This window comes from Notolepis coatsorum (assembly GCF_963971535.1).
Source record: "Notolepis coatsorum genome assembly, chromosome: 2".
NCBI lineage: Eukaryota > Metazoa > Chordata > Actinopteri > Aulopiformes > Paralepididae > Notolepis > Notolepis coatsorum.
In genome coordinates this window covers 184,043,448-184,061,295 of record NC_140166.1, presented here as the reverse complement: position 1 = coordinate 184,061,295, position 17,848 = coordinate 184,043,448, and the positions used below count along the sequence as shown (strand labels likewise).

The following is a 17,848-nucleotide window of genomic DNA, read 5'->3' as shown; positions in this document are numbered from 1 at the left end:
ACCTTTTTTCAACGGAAAACATTAACATCTGCAATACATATATATATATATATATATATATATATATATATATATATATATATATATTAAGGCTGTCAAAGTTAACGCGGTATTAACGCGTTATCGCCCGATTCTATTAACGCCACAATTTTTTTTAACTCGCGATTAACTTTAAGAATTTTTTTTTATTTAATTTTTTTTACTAGACTTCACTCCGGTGTATTATTGATGCTCATTGATAGTGTGTGTGTGTGTGTGTGATATAGAGAGAGAGGGGGTGAGAGAGATGAGGAAGGGGAAAGAGAGCTGGGAGAGTGTGCTGGGGATGGGTACCGAATTCGGTACTTTTGAGGTACTGAACCGAAACACGTCGGTACTACCGAGTATCGAATCAAGTGAGATACCGAAAAAAAATAATTTACTTTTTTTAATTTTTTACTTTTTTTTCTTTCATGTCAACGTTCACACGCACAATATATGCTTACCTAGGATTTGACTTGATTAAACAACAAAGCAGTCGGAGCAATGGCAAGCCGAAAACTGTCGAAATTGTAGTTATTTGAAGTTTGGATTTTTTTTTTCACGACTCAGGTAGGTAAATTAAATTTCTTGAGACTAAAGTACCGAAAAAAGGTACCGTTGGGTACCTGTTCAAATGTGAAGGTACCCATCCCTAATGCACACTTTATTCATTGTTTAAAATGATTATTTTCTTTTAAGTTATTTTGTGCATCACTCTGTTTTGAATTTGATGCAAATTTGCAATGCATGAGGGTCATCCTTTTGTGTTAAATGGCTGCATAAAGCAAGCATTTGTTGACTCGCATATTGATAAGAGTATTAAAACTTGGAACTTGAAAAAGATCCGTTTAAGGTAGAAAAAAATATTAACTATGGACAATCATGCGATTAATTGAGTATATATTAATATATTAAAAGAATATTTTAATCGATTGACAGCACTAATATATATATATATATGTAATCTGTTTTATCTAATAAGTAGATAATGTTTTCAGTCTGTTCACCTCATTCCAATAATTTGTATTGGAGTAAAATGGGATTGTCAAGCAAAAGAGAAAATATATATATCAATACTTGCCGTCACTGTATCGATATAATATCGGCATGCTAAATATTGCGATATATTGCTGTATTTTTGTATATTTTTTTTAACCCCTAGTACTTTCTTTCTGCAGATTAAATCACTCATGTACAAGAATAAAATATTTACACACAATATATTCATAATTCAATCATTCATTCATAGACTCGCATATGAATGAATGAATGAATGAATGACTTTATTTGACAATATAAAAAATAAACATGTGACAGAAGAGCACAGTCGGGATATACTGCCAAGGATGTAACACAAAAAAGCTCAGAGCTTATTTCCATTGTGGTCCTTGTAGGGGGGTGGGGGAATGTGATGCTTAACACATGCATCATACAAAACGTGACATCACAACACATCACATATACCATTTAACATTTATATACATACAGACTCATACAACATGCAAGGGTGCCTTAAGCTAAGTGTCTAGGTATAGTCCCTTTTGAGCCATGTCTTCAGGCTGGACTTGAATCTAACGGCACTGTCTATGGTTTTCAGTTCACTGGGCAGACTATTCCAATAGACAGCTGCTGAATATAAAAATGACTCCTTCCCCATACAGCTCCTGAATCTGACTGGCACAAAGTCAGTTGAGCTGCGCCTTGTTTGGTAAGCATGGGTGTCTCTGATTCGGTTGAAGTAATTGTTAAAGTACACTGGCACTACCCCATGCACTATTCTGTGAACTAGGCACATCCCTATCTGGTTTACTCTGTCTTCCACCTTAAGCCATCTCATGACCTCAAAGTGAGATGGGTCACGGTGGGTTCGAGCAGGTAGCCTTAGTATTACCCTGATTAGCTTGTTTTGTGATGTCTGTAGTTTTATTTTCTGACTTTTGGGGGCACTGTTGTACCAGGAGCCACACGCATAGTCATAGTGACACTGTATGAGAGCTCCAGCAAGAATCTTCATCGCTGACTGATCTAAAAAATTAGAGATTCTGGCTAGGTATCTAGTCCTGTTATTTATCTTTAAGTGCTTGGTGAGCCATGCTTTCCCCTGATAAGCTGTTTTCCAGGACGCAACCGAGATATTTCACAGATGTTTTGTCTGTGAGAACAGTATCTCCTATTCTAATGTTAAAACCTGGCGATTTTCTGAGCCTGACCTTTGACCCGAATAAAATTGACTCAGTCTTCCCCACGTGGAGGGACAGCTTGTTGTGGCCTAGCCAGTCGCTAACCTTCTCTAGTTCTGCACTCGATGTCTGCTCAACCACTTTTTTGTCTTTGTGAGACACTAGTAGGGCGGAGTCATCTGCGTATAAAAAAAGGTCACATGAGCAAGCTGCTTTCAGGTCATTTATATACAGTAGAAAGAGGAGCGGACCCAAAACACTCCCTTGTGGGACCCCGCACTCTACTGTCCGAGGACTGGAGAGTACTCCGTTTATATCTACCACCTGTTGTCTCCCTGTTAGGTAGGAACCAATTAATTTCTGAGCTGCCTCATTAAAGCCTAGGGCCCTAAGCTTCATTAACAAGATGTTGTGATCCACTGAATCAAATGCCTTCTGGAGGTCTAACATTACCATTCCACAGAACTTTCCCTCGTCTACCTCTTTCCTGATGTAATCTGTGAGGAACAGCAGGCAGGTGTCTGTGGAGTGGGACCTCCTGAAACCAGATTGGTATTTGTACATGATGTTATTAGTGGAGAAATACCCGTCTATTTGCTCATATACTAGCCTCTCAATGGTTTTTGATAGAACGCCCAGGATGGAGATGGGTCTGTAGTTACCCGGTTCCAATTTGTTTCCCTTTTTGTGGAGAGGAATAACTCTTGCCGATTTCATTTCGCTTGGAAATGTTCCTGTGTCAATGGCTAGGTTGGTAATGTGAGCTACATATGGGGCAATGATTTCTGCAGCATCCTGCAAGAATTTACCAGGGATGTTGTCTAATCCAGTAGCCCTTGAGGTGTCAAGTTTTTTAAGCTTTTCCTGGACCTCCATCTCAGTCACTTTCCTAAAGGAGAAAGCATTTGCTTTAACCCCCTGATCTAGGTAGAATTTATGGACTTCACTCTATGTTGTTGCCGGGTTTAGCTGGGATCTTTTCCGATATAGTTTTTGCAATGGATGTAAAATAGCTATTCAGACAGTCTGCCACCTCTGATTTGTCTGCTGAAATTTTGTCTCCTATTTCTAAACTGATATATAGGCCTTTAATGTAAAAGAAAACATTTGTTCATGATTTAAATACATTTATAAACATGATGCTTTGAATTAATACCTTTCTGTAAGTGTTCATATATTCAGTTATTGCTGAATGAATCGGTTTCATCACATTCGTCTACACATTATATTAAAAGCTATTTAAGGTAATGGAATCAAATTGAACTGCAATGTAGGATTTTATGATTGAATCGTTGCCCCAGTTAAATTCTCAATCAAATCGTTGTTTGATTGAAAATTGTATTAACAGATTGCAGAATGGGTACAGTACAGCTCAATACACACAAGAATGGGATGCAGACCAGAGAGACTTTCGTCTTCTTTACATCAGGGTCCCCCATTTTCAATTCATCATAACATATATGACATACAGATAGACAGTGCTGCTACATCTATACATTTATGACATACCAGATTTACAAATACAGTACTGTTTTTGATACAAGAAGAGTAAAAAATAGTATATACATCAGCGTTTCCGTTTGACCGGCAAAATCTGTTGAAGTCCGACATTTAATCTCTCCGGTCATAATGTCCGGTGAAAATAATTCCCTCTAAGCACAATTTGATTATTTGAATTGTATTAAAATAGGCTAAAATTAAATAGCCTATGCGATGAACGAAACAATCATTACATTTGTTTCATCGTTGCTTCTAATAATGACAACGACGTTGTCAGCGAGAGCTTAGTGCTGGGTTTGCGAGTGCATGTGCAGCTGCAGAGCCGGAGCTGCACACCAGCAGTGCCGGCACAGTGCAGTACTCCAATTCAGCCATTGGCAATTCAGCTGTTGGGTGGGGGGCGCTGCTGAGCGGTCCCCAGATAGAGCCTGAAAACAGCTGAATCTGCAGCGGCAAATAAGTCGTTGGGAGGTGGAGAGAGTCATCACGCAAACCCACGATAATGTTGCCGTCTCTCTATGCCAAATTTCTCAGTTCTTCGCTTGATATAATTAATACAAATGTCCAATATAACGGAATTCGTTAGCTCATAAAAATGTGACTATAACAGACTGCTGTTTATTAATGTCAGGCGACTGCCCACAGACACCTATTTGATTTAAAGTCGGCAGCAGCACGGAGTCGCTGGACTTATTTTATTTGGAATATAATTACTGTATACGCAAAAGTAGCCTAGTTTTAAGTTAAAATATTATAAATCTACATGCCTTGAGGATGTCATTCTTTTGTTTTGTTGTCATTCTTTTGCCTATCAATTGTTTTTAAGCTCAATAAACTCTGACCGGAATTTCTCTCATTTGACCGGTAGATTGAAACCCTGATATACATTTTTTTTTATATATTTTAACGGAAACCCTGATATACATTTGATGAAGAAACTGTACATTGGAGGAGGTTGGTAGGTAGGTGGCGTGGAGGGGGGGGTTGGGTAGGTGGGGTGGGGTGGGGGGAAACTGTACATAGTAGGTGGTGGGGGTAACTGTACATTGGATTATCAACTAAACCTTACTTGGTCCCAAGAAGAGGGTCTCGTGTATTATTGGGTTTAATAGGACATTTATTGTACATTGGAGGGGGTTGCGTTAGGACATTTACGGGGGCCAATTTAGAATTGCAGTCCCTTGTAGGTGCTCTTTGAGAGTGGTTTTGAAAGTGGGTAGTGATTCACATTCCTTTACAGCTGTGGGTAGGGCGTTCCACATTGATGTGGCATAATTGCTAAACGTGTTTAGTCCCTTGTTTGAGCCGAATCTGGGTTTAACATGATTTGTGGAGCTCCCTCTGGTGTCGTCGTTTTCACAAGTTGATTGATTGACTTAACAACCCTACTGATGAACACTGACACTGATACATATTCAGTCTACAAAATCTCACTCCTTGTTTTAACCCTTTCAGGTGATTAGAATATCGACAACTTAACATTCTAATGATAAAACGTTCCTCCTCCTGTCATCAGCTCCCGCAGATGGAGCCTGTGGAGACCAAGGAATACAAGCCGGGCCCCATCGGTAAAGAGCGCTCTCTGAAGAACCGCAAGGCCAAAGACGTGCGTGGAGTGGAGGGAGAAGGGCTGGAGGTGCCTGTGGGAGGGGTCAGCAGAGCCACAGACTCCAGCCCCCCCACCTCTGATGCCACGGTGCCGGAGCTGGGCGGAGTCATCGAGGGCATGATCACTGTCCCCTCAGCAGAGTACACCAGCAACTGCAAGGTATCATTAGTAAGGATGCACCATTTATCAGCAACCATTTAATTTTTGTATTCATTAGTATAGGTCCCATGAGCAAAACTGGGCAGATGTATATGTGTAACGGTAGTTTCGAACCCATGGTCTCCCACACCGCGGGCAACAGCACAGGCCGCTATACCAAGAAGTGAACTCACTGCTTTGTAACGTGTCTGTCTTTTAACACATTGGTTGCCAGCAGGGGGTGCACGATTTATCGCTTGAGTGCCACCACTCTAATCAATGAGAGGACAAGCACATTTGCGAACGCATAAACTATATCTTAAATTATGGCTATGTGTCTAATACATCCGTCACTTATCAATGACTTGCTTGCAGTCAACATGTACGAAACAGATTGTTTTTTCATCAGTACATTTCCGTTTTATACCGTTTTGAATAGGAGTATAGTTTTGGAGATTTCTAGAAGAAGAAAAAAAAGATTCCGCGATAATAGCTCTTTAGTGGAATACACACAACACGTTGTTATTTTCCGGCTGATTTATGAATCGTTTTCAAATAAACGCTAAATTATCGATAGTATATGTGTACTTATGCACGCTAGAGAAGCGGGCAGAAAAATCGATTATCTATGCTGTGCCTGGCGCTAACGTTACGCACACACTGTACACACACAGGAGACACATTGTGAACGCTGTGAAAAAAAACTGATTAACCCAATACTGGTAAAATAAAGTCCTTACCTCAGATCAGATGTTCTGCAAAAAGGTTAATCCAATTCCTGATCGCCATTCCAAATACCGATCGTGTTTATTGATCCAACGTTATACCTCGAAACACATAATCGACGCGTCTTCCAGTGCCCTCAGTGGATGCAATAGTCTCAGGTGAGAGAAAATGGTGGTTTTTCAATGTATGTGATGTATAGATTGGGGAAAGATGGTAGCAACTAACGGTGCCAGGTCAGAGAGGGCAGAAATGTGTTTGGCTTAGCAGAGGTTGGTTCAGAGCGAGGGAACACCACACTGAGCAGGGTGTTTTGTTTTGCTGAAGACATAACACTGATAGCGAGAGCGAGGGAGAGGGGTTCATCTTAATGAAACAGTAGAAAACTGCATTTTAATGTGTGAAAGGTTAGCAGTTGTCATGACAACGCGGCACCTGACAACCAGAAAGGGGTGGGCTATCATAGTTATGATGAAGATCCTATAAAGCTGACAGTGGTTCCGGGTAGGGCAGACCAGAATCTGACCAAGAGCGAGTAGGACTGAGATCACACAGAGGAGAGACTCTTCCTCCTCCACCACGGAGGGGGGGGGAAGGGAGAATGCCACATCATCATTACAGTAGCTTCGGCTAACGCGAGGAGGGTTAGGCTAACGAACAGGCCTGAACACTATTGGACTGAATCACAAAAGGACGATACAATTTGATAACATCTGATTATGAGGTTCTGTTTATAGCAATAAAACAACGCTTCTCCTCATAAGGTATTTCACGGTGTCGGAGTGTCGAATTCTTACGCAAGTGGAGAGTTATTATGGTTTATGGATTGCACTAACGGGGGGGAGATAAGGATCTTATCTACCAGTATCGGAGACGTCTGGACCATTAAAAGTACACAACGCAGAGGAATTGGATGGAGAGCCAAACAGACGAAGACGTGATACTGGCCAGTTTGATCAGAATCTTACACATGCCTCAGAAGTAAAATGTGGAGCCTGGAGTTTTTTTTCTGATGCATTCCCATCGACTCCATTCCAATGGGTGCAATACCATCCGGGAGACGATAGGGGGCGGTATTTGCCCTTTTCGAGCTCTGAGCCAGTCCCAATGATAACGTGAGGCTGGATGGATGAAAAATGTATGGATATCGCTAATAAAAGAAATAACGAGATTTCTCGTCATTGGCACGCAACGCATGGCGGCCAACAACGAGATTTCTCGTCGTTGGCACCCAATGTGTTAAGGGTGAGAGTGAGTTTAACCCATAGCACCGCTACTCGCCCCAGTCACTTCACAACATCTGAAGTCCATCGTGACTGCGCTTCGTGGTACCATCCGTTACACTCACCCCCCTTAAACTTACTCCACTCCACCCAAGGCATCCGGGTCATTCGGCACCAATGTAATGATAGTGACATCGTCACCTTAACACATTGGACGCCAAAAACGAGTATACTCGTTATTGCCCGCCATGCGTTGTGCGCCAGAAACGAGTTAACTCGTTTTTGGGAAACAATATTTAATTTTTTCACCATGGCATTCATAATTCATCCAGCCTCCCTCCGGGACTGCAGCTGGACCCTGTCTGATATCGCAACGCCTCAATACCGCCGCCTGGTGGATGTCGGGCGATTTACACTCCAAGCCAAACCGGAAGTGGCGCTCGGTGCATCGAGGAAATTCCTCCGGCAGTAATATCTTGTAACGCGTGTCTAGATACACACTCGAGTGCATGGGATCGCTTTCGAAACGCAATAATCAATATGATTTCGGCGTTTATTGCGTCATACAAACGGGAAATGGATCTAGCAGATCGACGTCAAATAATTGGAATATTTTTCCTCCAGTCTCATCGGCGAATTTGTTAAGAGGAATATAACGTTATTTTCAGCCCGATTGTTTATTCATTTCACGGCAATCCATCTGATCAACATATCAACCCATACTAAATAAAGCCGTTACTGACGATCAAGGAATTATAAACGACCCCCCCCCCCTTTCCTTCACGCATGATGAAGCATAATGTATACCTATCATATACATTTGAATTTTTTTATATAGCGTGTATAGGAAAGAAACACCAATCGATAATCTATCATATGCGTCAGGGCCTATAACTTGCGTTTTAGGAATTACTGCAGAAAACCTTAAAAACATACTTATATTCTCGACGGTATTAACACAACAATGTATGAATGAAAACTCTTGCGGTTGCAAATTTGACAATCCAGTCAGATCGTGGAAACAAGTATTTGTTGTGCTACAATAATAATAATTAAAAAAAAGATATGATCTGACCAACCGATGTATTAATCAACACAATCCACAGGAGAAATCATGTTTAGTTTCACATGATTTGAACAATAGCCTCATGTGTGCCGCTGTCAACCCAGGAGATGGGAGATGGGCAGAGGGAGGGAGGGAGGGAGGGAGAGAGGTGGGGGGTGAAGAAGAAATATAGGTGATGGTATCAGCTATTGGTAATCTAACAGGGTGACGATAGGACGATCTGAATATGGAGCACATTGCCCAACTCTACTTTTATAGTGTTTGTATAACTACTAGTTCCTAGGTGCTAATTGTGTATGTGTCTTTCCCCCTCAGGAGTCTGTGACTGACTACACCACCCCCTCCTCCTCTCTGGCCGATAGTGTTCCAACAGGAGGGATCAAGATGGAGGAGAGCCTGGTGGCCAATGTGAGTACTGAGTACCCAGGCCCGGACCGACATGATGCCAGTGTTCTCCCCAAACTGTATAACGGAGGCAGTGTACCGCCTGGGGAAATCACCATCAGTCAATGTGTCGTCATTATCACGATTAGCTGTCTTTGGTGCCTCCCCAGCATCTCTCTCACAGAAACTAGGGGAGAACCCTGGGCCCTCATTTATCAATAATGCGTAGAAAGTGTTTTTTTTTTATTTTATTTTATTTTTTTAACTTTATTTTTTAGCGTTTATCGCTTTCCTGGTCAAGCATGACCGACAGTTGCAGGGTGAAACGGGAGAGAGAGCAGGGGGAGACATTCGGCAAATGACGGCGGGTCCGGGAATCGAACTCTGAGTCAACCAGATCCGTGACGCAGCACGGAGTCCCGCGCGAGCGCGGTTAGAAAGTGTTCTATGTTCGTTCCTACGCACGGAATTTAGAATGTCTCTGGGATTTATCAACTGTGCATGCACAGGTCCTACGCACACTCCGTGTTGATAAATACCATTATTCTTACCGTCTATGCTCGTGCATGATTAACCATATATGGTAATGAAACACCCCCATGGAATGTAGAATAATGGACTAAGTGGACTTGAAACTTCACTGAGAGCGAGTCCTCCGTGATCAATCTCGCTCTCAGTGAAGTTTCAACAGAGGTCATCTATTCTAACCAACAAATTGTAGCTAGAAAGCATTTGGAAACATGACACACAAAATAATAGTATTTCGCTTTTTATTTTAAACAATATTGAATCGCGTTTGGAGGTGGGTGTTCTGCGTCTGCTATATAGATAAACCATGCATGCTGCATTCATTCGGAAAGAAAGACCTCTTCCAAATGCCATTTATAGGGTTTGACAATAATTACACTACTGTCGCTATTTTACAATTAACTATAATGAATTACAGGTCATACAGAACACGTCAGTGTTGAAACTAATGCATGAAAGTCCGTCTCATGTTGCAGTATTCATATTCTACCGCTTGGTGACATGTACGCACGGTCTGAGCTGTGCTTAGATATACGCACAATCTCAAGCACACGTTTATTTTGATAAGTCCCACACTTTGCTTAGAAATGATCGTACGAGGCGGTCGGATGGCGTAGCGGAGATTGCGCTCGTCACCAATGCAAGAGGCTGCGGTCTCGACTCCCAGAGTCAGCATTGCCCTGCGGCTTGGGCCGGTCGTCATACTAACTCATTTGGCTGAGTTAGCGGGAGGGAAGTCGAGGGTGGTAATCTGGTGTTGTGGACAGCGACGCCTACAGGTCAGGTCTGGGCGCCTGCTCAGCGAAAGGCAGGAAATGGTGAAGGCAGCGTGACCTCCCACGCGTTACGCTTCACCAATGAGAGTCCTCGCTGCCAGGTGAGAAGAGAGCCACTGGCTGTCTCCACATGTGTCGGAGGAAGCATGTGGTGGACTTCAGGGTTCCCTTGTACCGACCAGTAGGAGGAACATGCGCACAACAACCAGGTAGGGGAGGGGGCGAATTGGCATAACGACTAAATTGGGATGGGGAGAAAAATAGAAAATCAGGCGGAGAAAAAGAGGATTAAAAAAATTATCGTACGCACGGATTACGCACATATCTGTGCGTACGCACCATTGATAAATGAGGGCCCTGGATCCTACCTTTTTAGTAATTGTTGTTTAGTAAGTGTAACCATTGGGGACGGGCACGAGTAATTTTTTCCCAGATCGAGTACTCTCATGAATTACTCGAGGAGTAATTGTTTAGGGAAATCTATTTTTAGAACACATCTTAAAGCGTAAGACGTCAGCAATGATGAGATATTGTGTACACACACACAGATGCTGCCAATCTTATGTTTCCGCAGACCTAACGATGCACAGCAATATACCCGATGCTTAATGCGTATCGTCACTCAAAACAATCGGTTACCATTTTAAATAATTACATTACCTCCGTATGCAGCAGATCCGCTCCGCTCGTGGAATGGCTTGTCCGTTCAATAGTATATGAACGCTACACAAAGTGGGTGACATGTTTTTGGCACAATTAGGAAATGCACAAACACTAACTGCTGTTTTTATGTTTCAGATAACACTAAGCTAGCGGTATTCCATCGCAACTAACCTTTCGCGGTAACATTAACACTTTCCGTGCCACGGAACCCTGTTGCGTGCCAACTAGGGATGTGCACCTCCATCACGAGGCCGATGCGATGCGCATATCGATACGGTGCCAACGATACGATACATTAACGATACATTTGAAGCACCGGGCAATGCAATGCGATACGATTCACCCCCTGTTGAGATACGATACGATTCGACCGAGATACGACCGACCGACCGACAGACAGACAGACAGACAGACACCTGGATATGCATGAAGCGATATAATTAAGAAACTAATAAGCCAATAAATGTGAAGTTATCTTTGAACCCCTGTTGTCAAGCGTCTTCAATATACCCCCCCCCCCTCCTCACTAATGGAACTGGTGTTGCAGAGTCACGTTAGTTAGACACTGTAGTTTAGCGTTAGCTGAACGGCTAACTAGCGTTAGCCATGTTGATCAATGCTATTCATGTCTCCTCCTCGACTGCCACTGTTTGTTGATAACTGTGACGCGGCTCTCGCCTTAGCAATAGTATCTGCTGTGTGTGCAGTCACAGTGCACTGCTGACAGAAGTGGATGAGAGGAAATTATATGAATGCATCGGTTTTGACCGATGCAAAGACGCTACAACAAGATGCATCCCGAGTTCAGCCTGAAATTTTGCCGATGCGGACTTATTCCACCGGTGCACTCGCATCGTGAACGTGTATGCCGGCGCACCGATGCAAATCGATGAATCGTCACATCACTAGTGCCAACGCCCACTTCAATGATAGAGCTCTCATATTTGCGAACGCATAAACTATATCTTAAATTATGGCTGTGTATAATATGGCCGTCGCTTATCAATGACTTGTTTGCAGTCAACATTGTCGAAACTGATTGTTTTTTAATCTGTTAATTTGAGTTTTATATAGGGATGCTCGATATTGGCTTTTTTACCTATACCGATATTGTCCAACTCTTAATTTCCGATACCGATATCAACCGATAGCGATATATGGAGGGTTTCCCCCCCCAAAAAACTGAATAATTTCAGGTAATTAACATTACATAATGTCTTGTTGTGGAATTAACATAACATTATGCATACTTTTGACAATAAATAAAATCAGAATTTGTTCTTACTTGCTTGCCTGGGTAAATAAAGGTTATAGAAATGTAAACAAAAATAATAATAAAAAATGTAAACCGATACCGATATTTTCCGATATCACATTTTAATGCCAATATCGGCCGATAATATCGGTAGGCCGATAATATCGGACATCCCTAGTTTTATACCATTTTGAGAAACTCGTTTTTTGAAAGTCTCAGGATCGTTTTCAAATAAACGCTAGATTATTGATAGTATATGTCAGGCCTGTACACTGCGATGATATGATCGCGAATTGCCCCTTTAATTGGCCGTTGCGATTGGTAAATATTATCTGGGGGCGGGCTTGCGAGTAGTGCTTTCAAGCCTTGCATTCGCATTTCACTCCTAAATTATCCAAGGCGTGTGATGACGCCACTCACGCGAGCTGTCAGTGCGACACAATGTCGTGGTGCTATGAAAGAATCTGTCGGCAATGAATGAACTTACTGCGATCACCGATAGCCTGAGTGAAAAAAAAGATTTGCGCGGAGTGAATCTGGGTCACGCTATATACTTGGAACTTGTAGTCTATCGTGCGATTAAAGACCATGTCCCTATCTGCGTAGTCTATACATCCAACACCAAATCCCATAATTCCTAGCGAAACGAAACTGAATGTGGCCGCTTCCTTTAAATAATAATATGGCTCTTGCTCCGCAAGAACAACGGAGTGGATAATGGATTTCAGTAAATTTTATGACAACCACGTCCGATGTGGAGAGATGATAAGATGATGATGATTGACGTGATGATGTGATGATTGATTGACGGGGACACGGAAACTTCTAACGTTCAGGATCAGCCATGCATTACGTGAGTACCCCACTATTAGGACGTGAAATACTGTCTACTTAAATTGACACCGCGGATCAATAAAGTATCAATATCAACCTATCTATCTAATAATGAGACGATATGCAAATAATATAATACTAATAATTGTCGGTTCCCCGTATATGAAATGAAATAAAATCACTGTTTATTTCTCGTTTTGCATAGTATTACATTCCACTTCTATAAACAATCAAAGTCCTACCGTAAGAGCCTCATACGGGTCAATTAAACCTTTTTTATTAGTCTTTCCTTCGAGCTAAGTTGGACTGAACATTTCACTGTCAAAAGCGCAAATGTAAATAAGGTTGCGTTGCAACAGTTTTCAAAATAAAGGTCATATATACAAATACCTCTCAATTCTTATAAAAAAAAAGTCCCGGATATACATAAACATTAATTGGCATAGATCTCTATAAACGGCCCAACACATTGATCACTTTAGGCACACACTGAAACCAGTAACATCACAAATATGAAGCAGGTAATTACCCATACAAATAATAAACCTTTCATGAGGTTATTTACAATAATAATAATTCATTTGATTTCTAAAGCACTTTTCATTGTGAAACAAATGTATGCAGAGTTTCTTCTCCTCCTGATTAATGGTGTGTGTGTGTTGTGATGATCTCATTCAAGGAGCACTACACAAGCGCGCGTACACACACACACACAGTTTGTTGTTTTTGTTCTATTAGTGATTTACACACTCTCAGTTGGTTCATTATAAAAGATACAAACCTGAAAACAAACGCACTTAAATGTTAAATAAAAGGACCACAGTAATGAGGCAGGAGGAACATATTTTTTTTAATAATGGTAAAATTGTTATTAAAAAATTTGCCCCTAAAAAATATTTTTTGCCCCTAAATTTCTCATTTAGGGGCAAGTGTGCCCCTAGTGAAAAAGCTTAGCGTACAGCCCTGTATGTGTACTTATGCACGCTATAGAAGCGGGCTGAAAAATCGATTATCCATTTCCTGATCAGCACACACACACATAGGGCCCACGTTGATATCTCTGTGAAAAAAGCTCTGATTATCCCAAGACTGGTAAAATAGATTCCTTACCTCAGATCAGATGTTCTCCAAAAAGATTATTCCAATTCCTGATCGCCATTCCAAATATCGATCGCGTTTATTGATCCAACGCTGGGTGGTCGAAACACCGATTCCACGCTGTTCTGAGGCTCCACAATGAATCCGATCGGCTCGAGTTACATGCCTGAGAAGTAAAATGTGGAAGCAGGATTCCCCCCCCCCCCCCCCCCATGCGTTTCATTCAATCCAATCCAAAGGGGTGCAGTACCACATTGAGAGACGATAGGGGGCGGTATTTTCCCAATGGAGCTCAGAGAGAGTTCCAGTGGTAACGGGAGGCTAGATTGATGAAATATGAATGGAAATCGCTAATAATAATTAAAAAAAACGTGATTTCTTGTCGTTGGCACTGAACGGTTGGCATGAACTAACGAGAAATCTCGTCGTTGCCACTCCAAGTGTTAAGCGTATTATCCATGCTCCACAGCTTCCACTGTTCTCTTCCTGCAACAACTCATGCCTTGCACGTATTTGGTGGTAACAAAATAAAAATACTATTTAAATAAAAATTATATATATATCAAGTACCCTCAAAAATCACTTGAGTTCAGTTGAAACGGTGAATACTCAAGTAATCGATTACTCAGCCCATCCCTATTAACAATAGAATGAGCACAAATTATTGTATCTGCAACATGGCAAGTAGCCAAAATCTGAGTACTGATGGCAGATTCCAGTAAATTACCTGAGAATAAGTAGCTAAAAATAATAGTATAACGTTTTAGAAAAGTAATGTTATGAACTACTGTGTATATATGGTTTGGTTTCTAAGCCTTATTCTCTGTCCCCTCTAGGTGGCACTACCCCACTCCATGCCCCTCCCTCGGAGAGAAGCCCTCCAGCAGAGCTCCAGCCTCAGCACCGTCTCTCATGTTGACCTCACACTAAAGGTAAGGCCATGACACACACCCAGTATATACCTCACACTAAAGGTAAGGTCATGACACACACACACACACACACACACATAAACACACACACAGTATAGACCTCACACTAAAGGTAAGGCCATGACACACACACGCACACACACACACACACACACACACACAGTATAGACCTCACACTAAAGGTAAGGCCATGACACACACACACACCCAGTATATACCTCACACTAAAGGTAAGGCCATGACACACATGCACACAGACACACATTATATACCTCACACTAGGGGTGTAAAGACACACGTATCCGTACCGAACTGTTTCAGTGTGTACCGTACCGAACGGCTGTGTAGTGTACCGAACGAATACAACGGTATGTTAACCACTAACGACCGGCCACCGGGGGCTGTTTTTTTTCTCGCAATCTAATATAATTATTATTATAAAAAATTAAATAAATAATTACAATAGATTTTTTATTTCAATATAGAATATTCGTTGACAGCCCTACAAGTACAATTAGTTACTGCACATTACATCACCCCTGAGTGGAACATGGAAAGCCAAACTTTCCCCCACTGTACCGAAAACCTGTACCGAACCTTGACTTCAAAACCGAGGTACGTACCGTACCGTGGTTTTTGTGTACCATTACACCCATACCTCACACTGAAGGTAAGACCATGACACACACACAGTATAGACCTCACATTAAAGGTAAGGCCATGACCAGTGATGGGAATAACGGCGTTCTCTAACGAGTAATCGTAACGGATAACTCTTCCAATCTTAATAACACCGTTACTGCCAAAAAATGCGGCGAGTTACTATAATTGAAGCTGTTTTTTCATCAGACCAAGAGCCAAATACTTTTTTTTAACTGTTCTTCCTTGGTGCGCATAAATGCTGACGATTGGCTGAGGTTGAGTAAAATTTCATGGTAAGCCAATCAGAGGTAGAGTTGGGCGGGTGTTCGAAAGCACGCATAGTCGGACACGCAACGAACATCGTTGCAATTGTCTACTTTCATATGGACGAAAATAAAATATTTGGATATTTGACAATTGCAATGTGAAAGGCTGCCTTCGCAAACGGTCACATGCAATCGCGATGATGTGATGTGATTACATGCGATCAAGGCACGAATCAAACATTCACGTTTCACAGTGCGACACCATGAAGATCCTGTGTGTGTGTGTCTGTGTGAAATCACGCAGGCACACACGAGTCCTGTAAATCAAAGGCAACGTGTTCCAAACAAATAAACACTTTGGAAAATAAACACATGTACCAGAAGTTTGAGAAGCTTTTGGTTTTGAGATACAACCACTGGTTCAATGACAAGAAAGGATAGCTAGATAGGGTATTTGAAATTTTTGGTACATTGCTTACCCGTTTCTGCGCCAAGAACGAGTATACTCGTTATTGGCCGGCAATCGAATAACACCAATAACGAGTTTACTAATTTTTATGATAGTTATTTCCTTTATTCGCTATTGCCATTCATAATTCATCCAACAAGGCTCCGGGAGACTCTGGACTCTGTCGGATATTGCAACAGCTCAATACCGCCGCCTGGTGGATTTCGGGCGAGTTGCACTCCACTCTCAACCGGATGGTGCGTTCTATGCATCGGTGAAAATGTTCCGGGCAGAGCTCTCTTGTTATGTGGATCCAGACAAACACTCTAGTGCATTGGATCGCTTTCGAGACGCAAAAATCAATATGCTTTCGGCGTTTATTGCGTCGTACAAACGGAAAACGGATCTAGCAGATGAAAATCAAATAATTGGAATATTTTTTTCTACAGACTCATCGGCCACAGGTAAGAGGAATCTAACGTTAATTCCAGCTCGATTGTCCATTTATTTCATTGCAATCCATCTGATCAACGTATGATGTCGTACTAAAGAAAGCCATTACTGACAATCAAGGAATCATAAACGACCCCCCCCCCCCCTTTCCTTCACGCATGATGGAGCATAATGTATACCGATCATATGCATTTGAATTTTTGAATATAGCGTGTATAGGAATGAAACGCCAATCGATTATGTATAATATGCATCGGGGCCTATAACTCGCATTCTAGGAATTACTGCAGACCACTCTAAAAACATACTTATATTCATGACGGTATTAACACGACAATGTATGAATGGAAAAATATAACGTTCCCACATCGGGAACGATAGATACCCGATGTTGAATGGGCCATAGTAATGTCGATATAGCTATAATATTAAAAAAGTTATAGCCCTGCAAAGAAGGTGAGTTACTCCATAGGCTTACAGCACTGGCAGTGAGAGGTATAAGATGGTCAAACTGCGTGGAAGAGCATAATTTTATTTAGATGTATTGCCAAACACTGGCCATGACACACACACTATGCAATTACATTTCTGTTACCTCGCAGCAAGAGGGTCCTGGGTTTGAACCCAATTGTGAGTTTGTATGTTCTCCCCATGAGTAGGTCCTCTAGGTACTCTGGTTTCCTCCCACACCATAAAAGACATGCATGCTGGGTACATACTCCTGCCATTGCCCTTGACCAAGGTACTGGTCCCTGGGCGCCAGACTATGGACACCCACTGCTCCTAAATAGTTAGGATGATTGATTGAATTTATTAGACAGCTGCACACATGCATATAAAGCTGCTCCACAGGTGGATGGGTTACAAGTAGTGCTGTCAATCGATTAAAATATTTAATCTCGATTAATCGCATGATTGTCCATAGTTAACTCGCGATTAATCGCATTTTAAAAATATATATATTGTATCTACCTTAAACGGATCTTTTTCAAGTTCCAAGTTTTAATACTCTTATCAACATGAGAGTCAACAAATGCTTGCTTTATGCAGCCATTTAACACAAAAGGATTACCCTCAAGCATTGCAAATTTGCATCAAATTCAAAACAG

At 41.7% G+C, this 17,848-nt stretch overlaps 1 protein-coding gene across 4 annotated transcripts in view; it reads left to right on the top strand.

Moving 5' to 3' along the window:
* prrc2c (proline-rich coiled-coil 2C) overlaps positions 1–17,848 on the top strand; it is an 85,725-nt gene that overhangs the window by 49,390 nt on the left and 18,487 nt on the right. For 2 of the 4 annotated variants that reach the window (XM_084309276.1, XM_084309274.1), the window contains exons 21-23: positions 5,218–5,469; positions 8,776–8,868; positions 14,835–14,930. In XM_084309276.1, the coding sequence (XP_084165402.1) occupies positions 5,218–5,469; positions 8,776–8,868; positions 14,835–14,930 (441 nt within the window). Of the gene's footprint in view, positions 1–5,217; positions 5,479–8,775; positions 8,869–14,834; positions 14,931–17,848 lie in introns of all 4 variants that reach the window. The other 2 variants (XM_084309275.1, XM_084309273.1) reach the window with 1 other exon arrangement.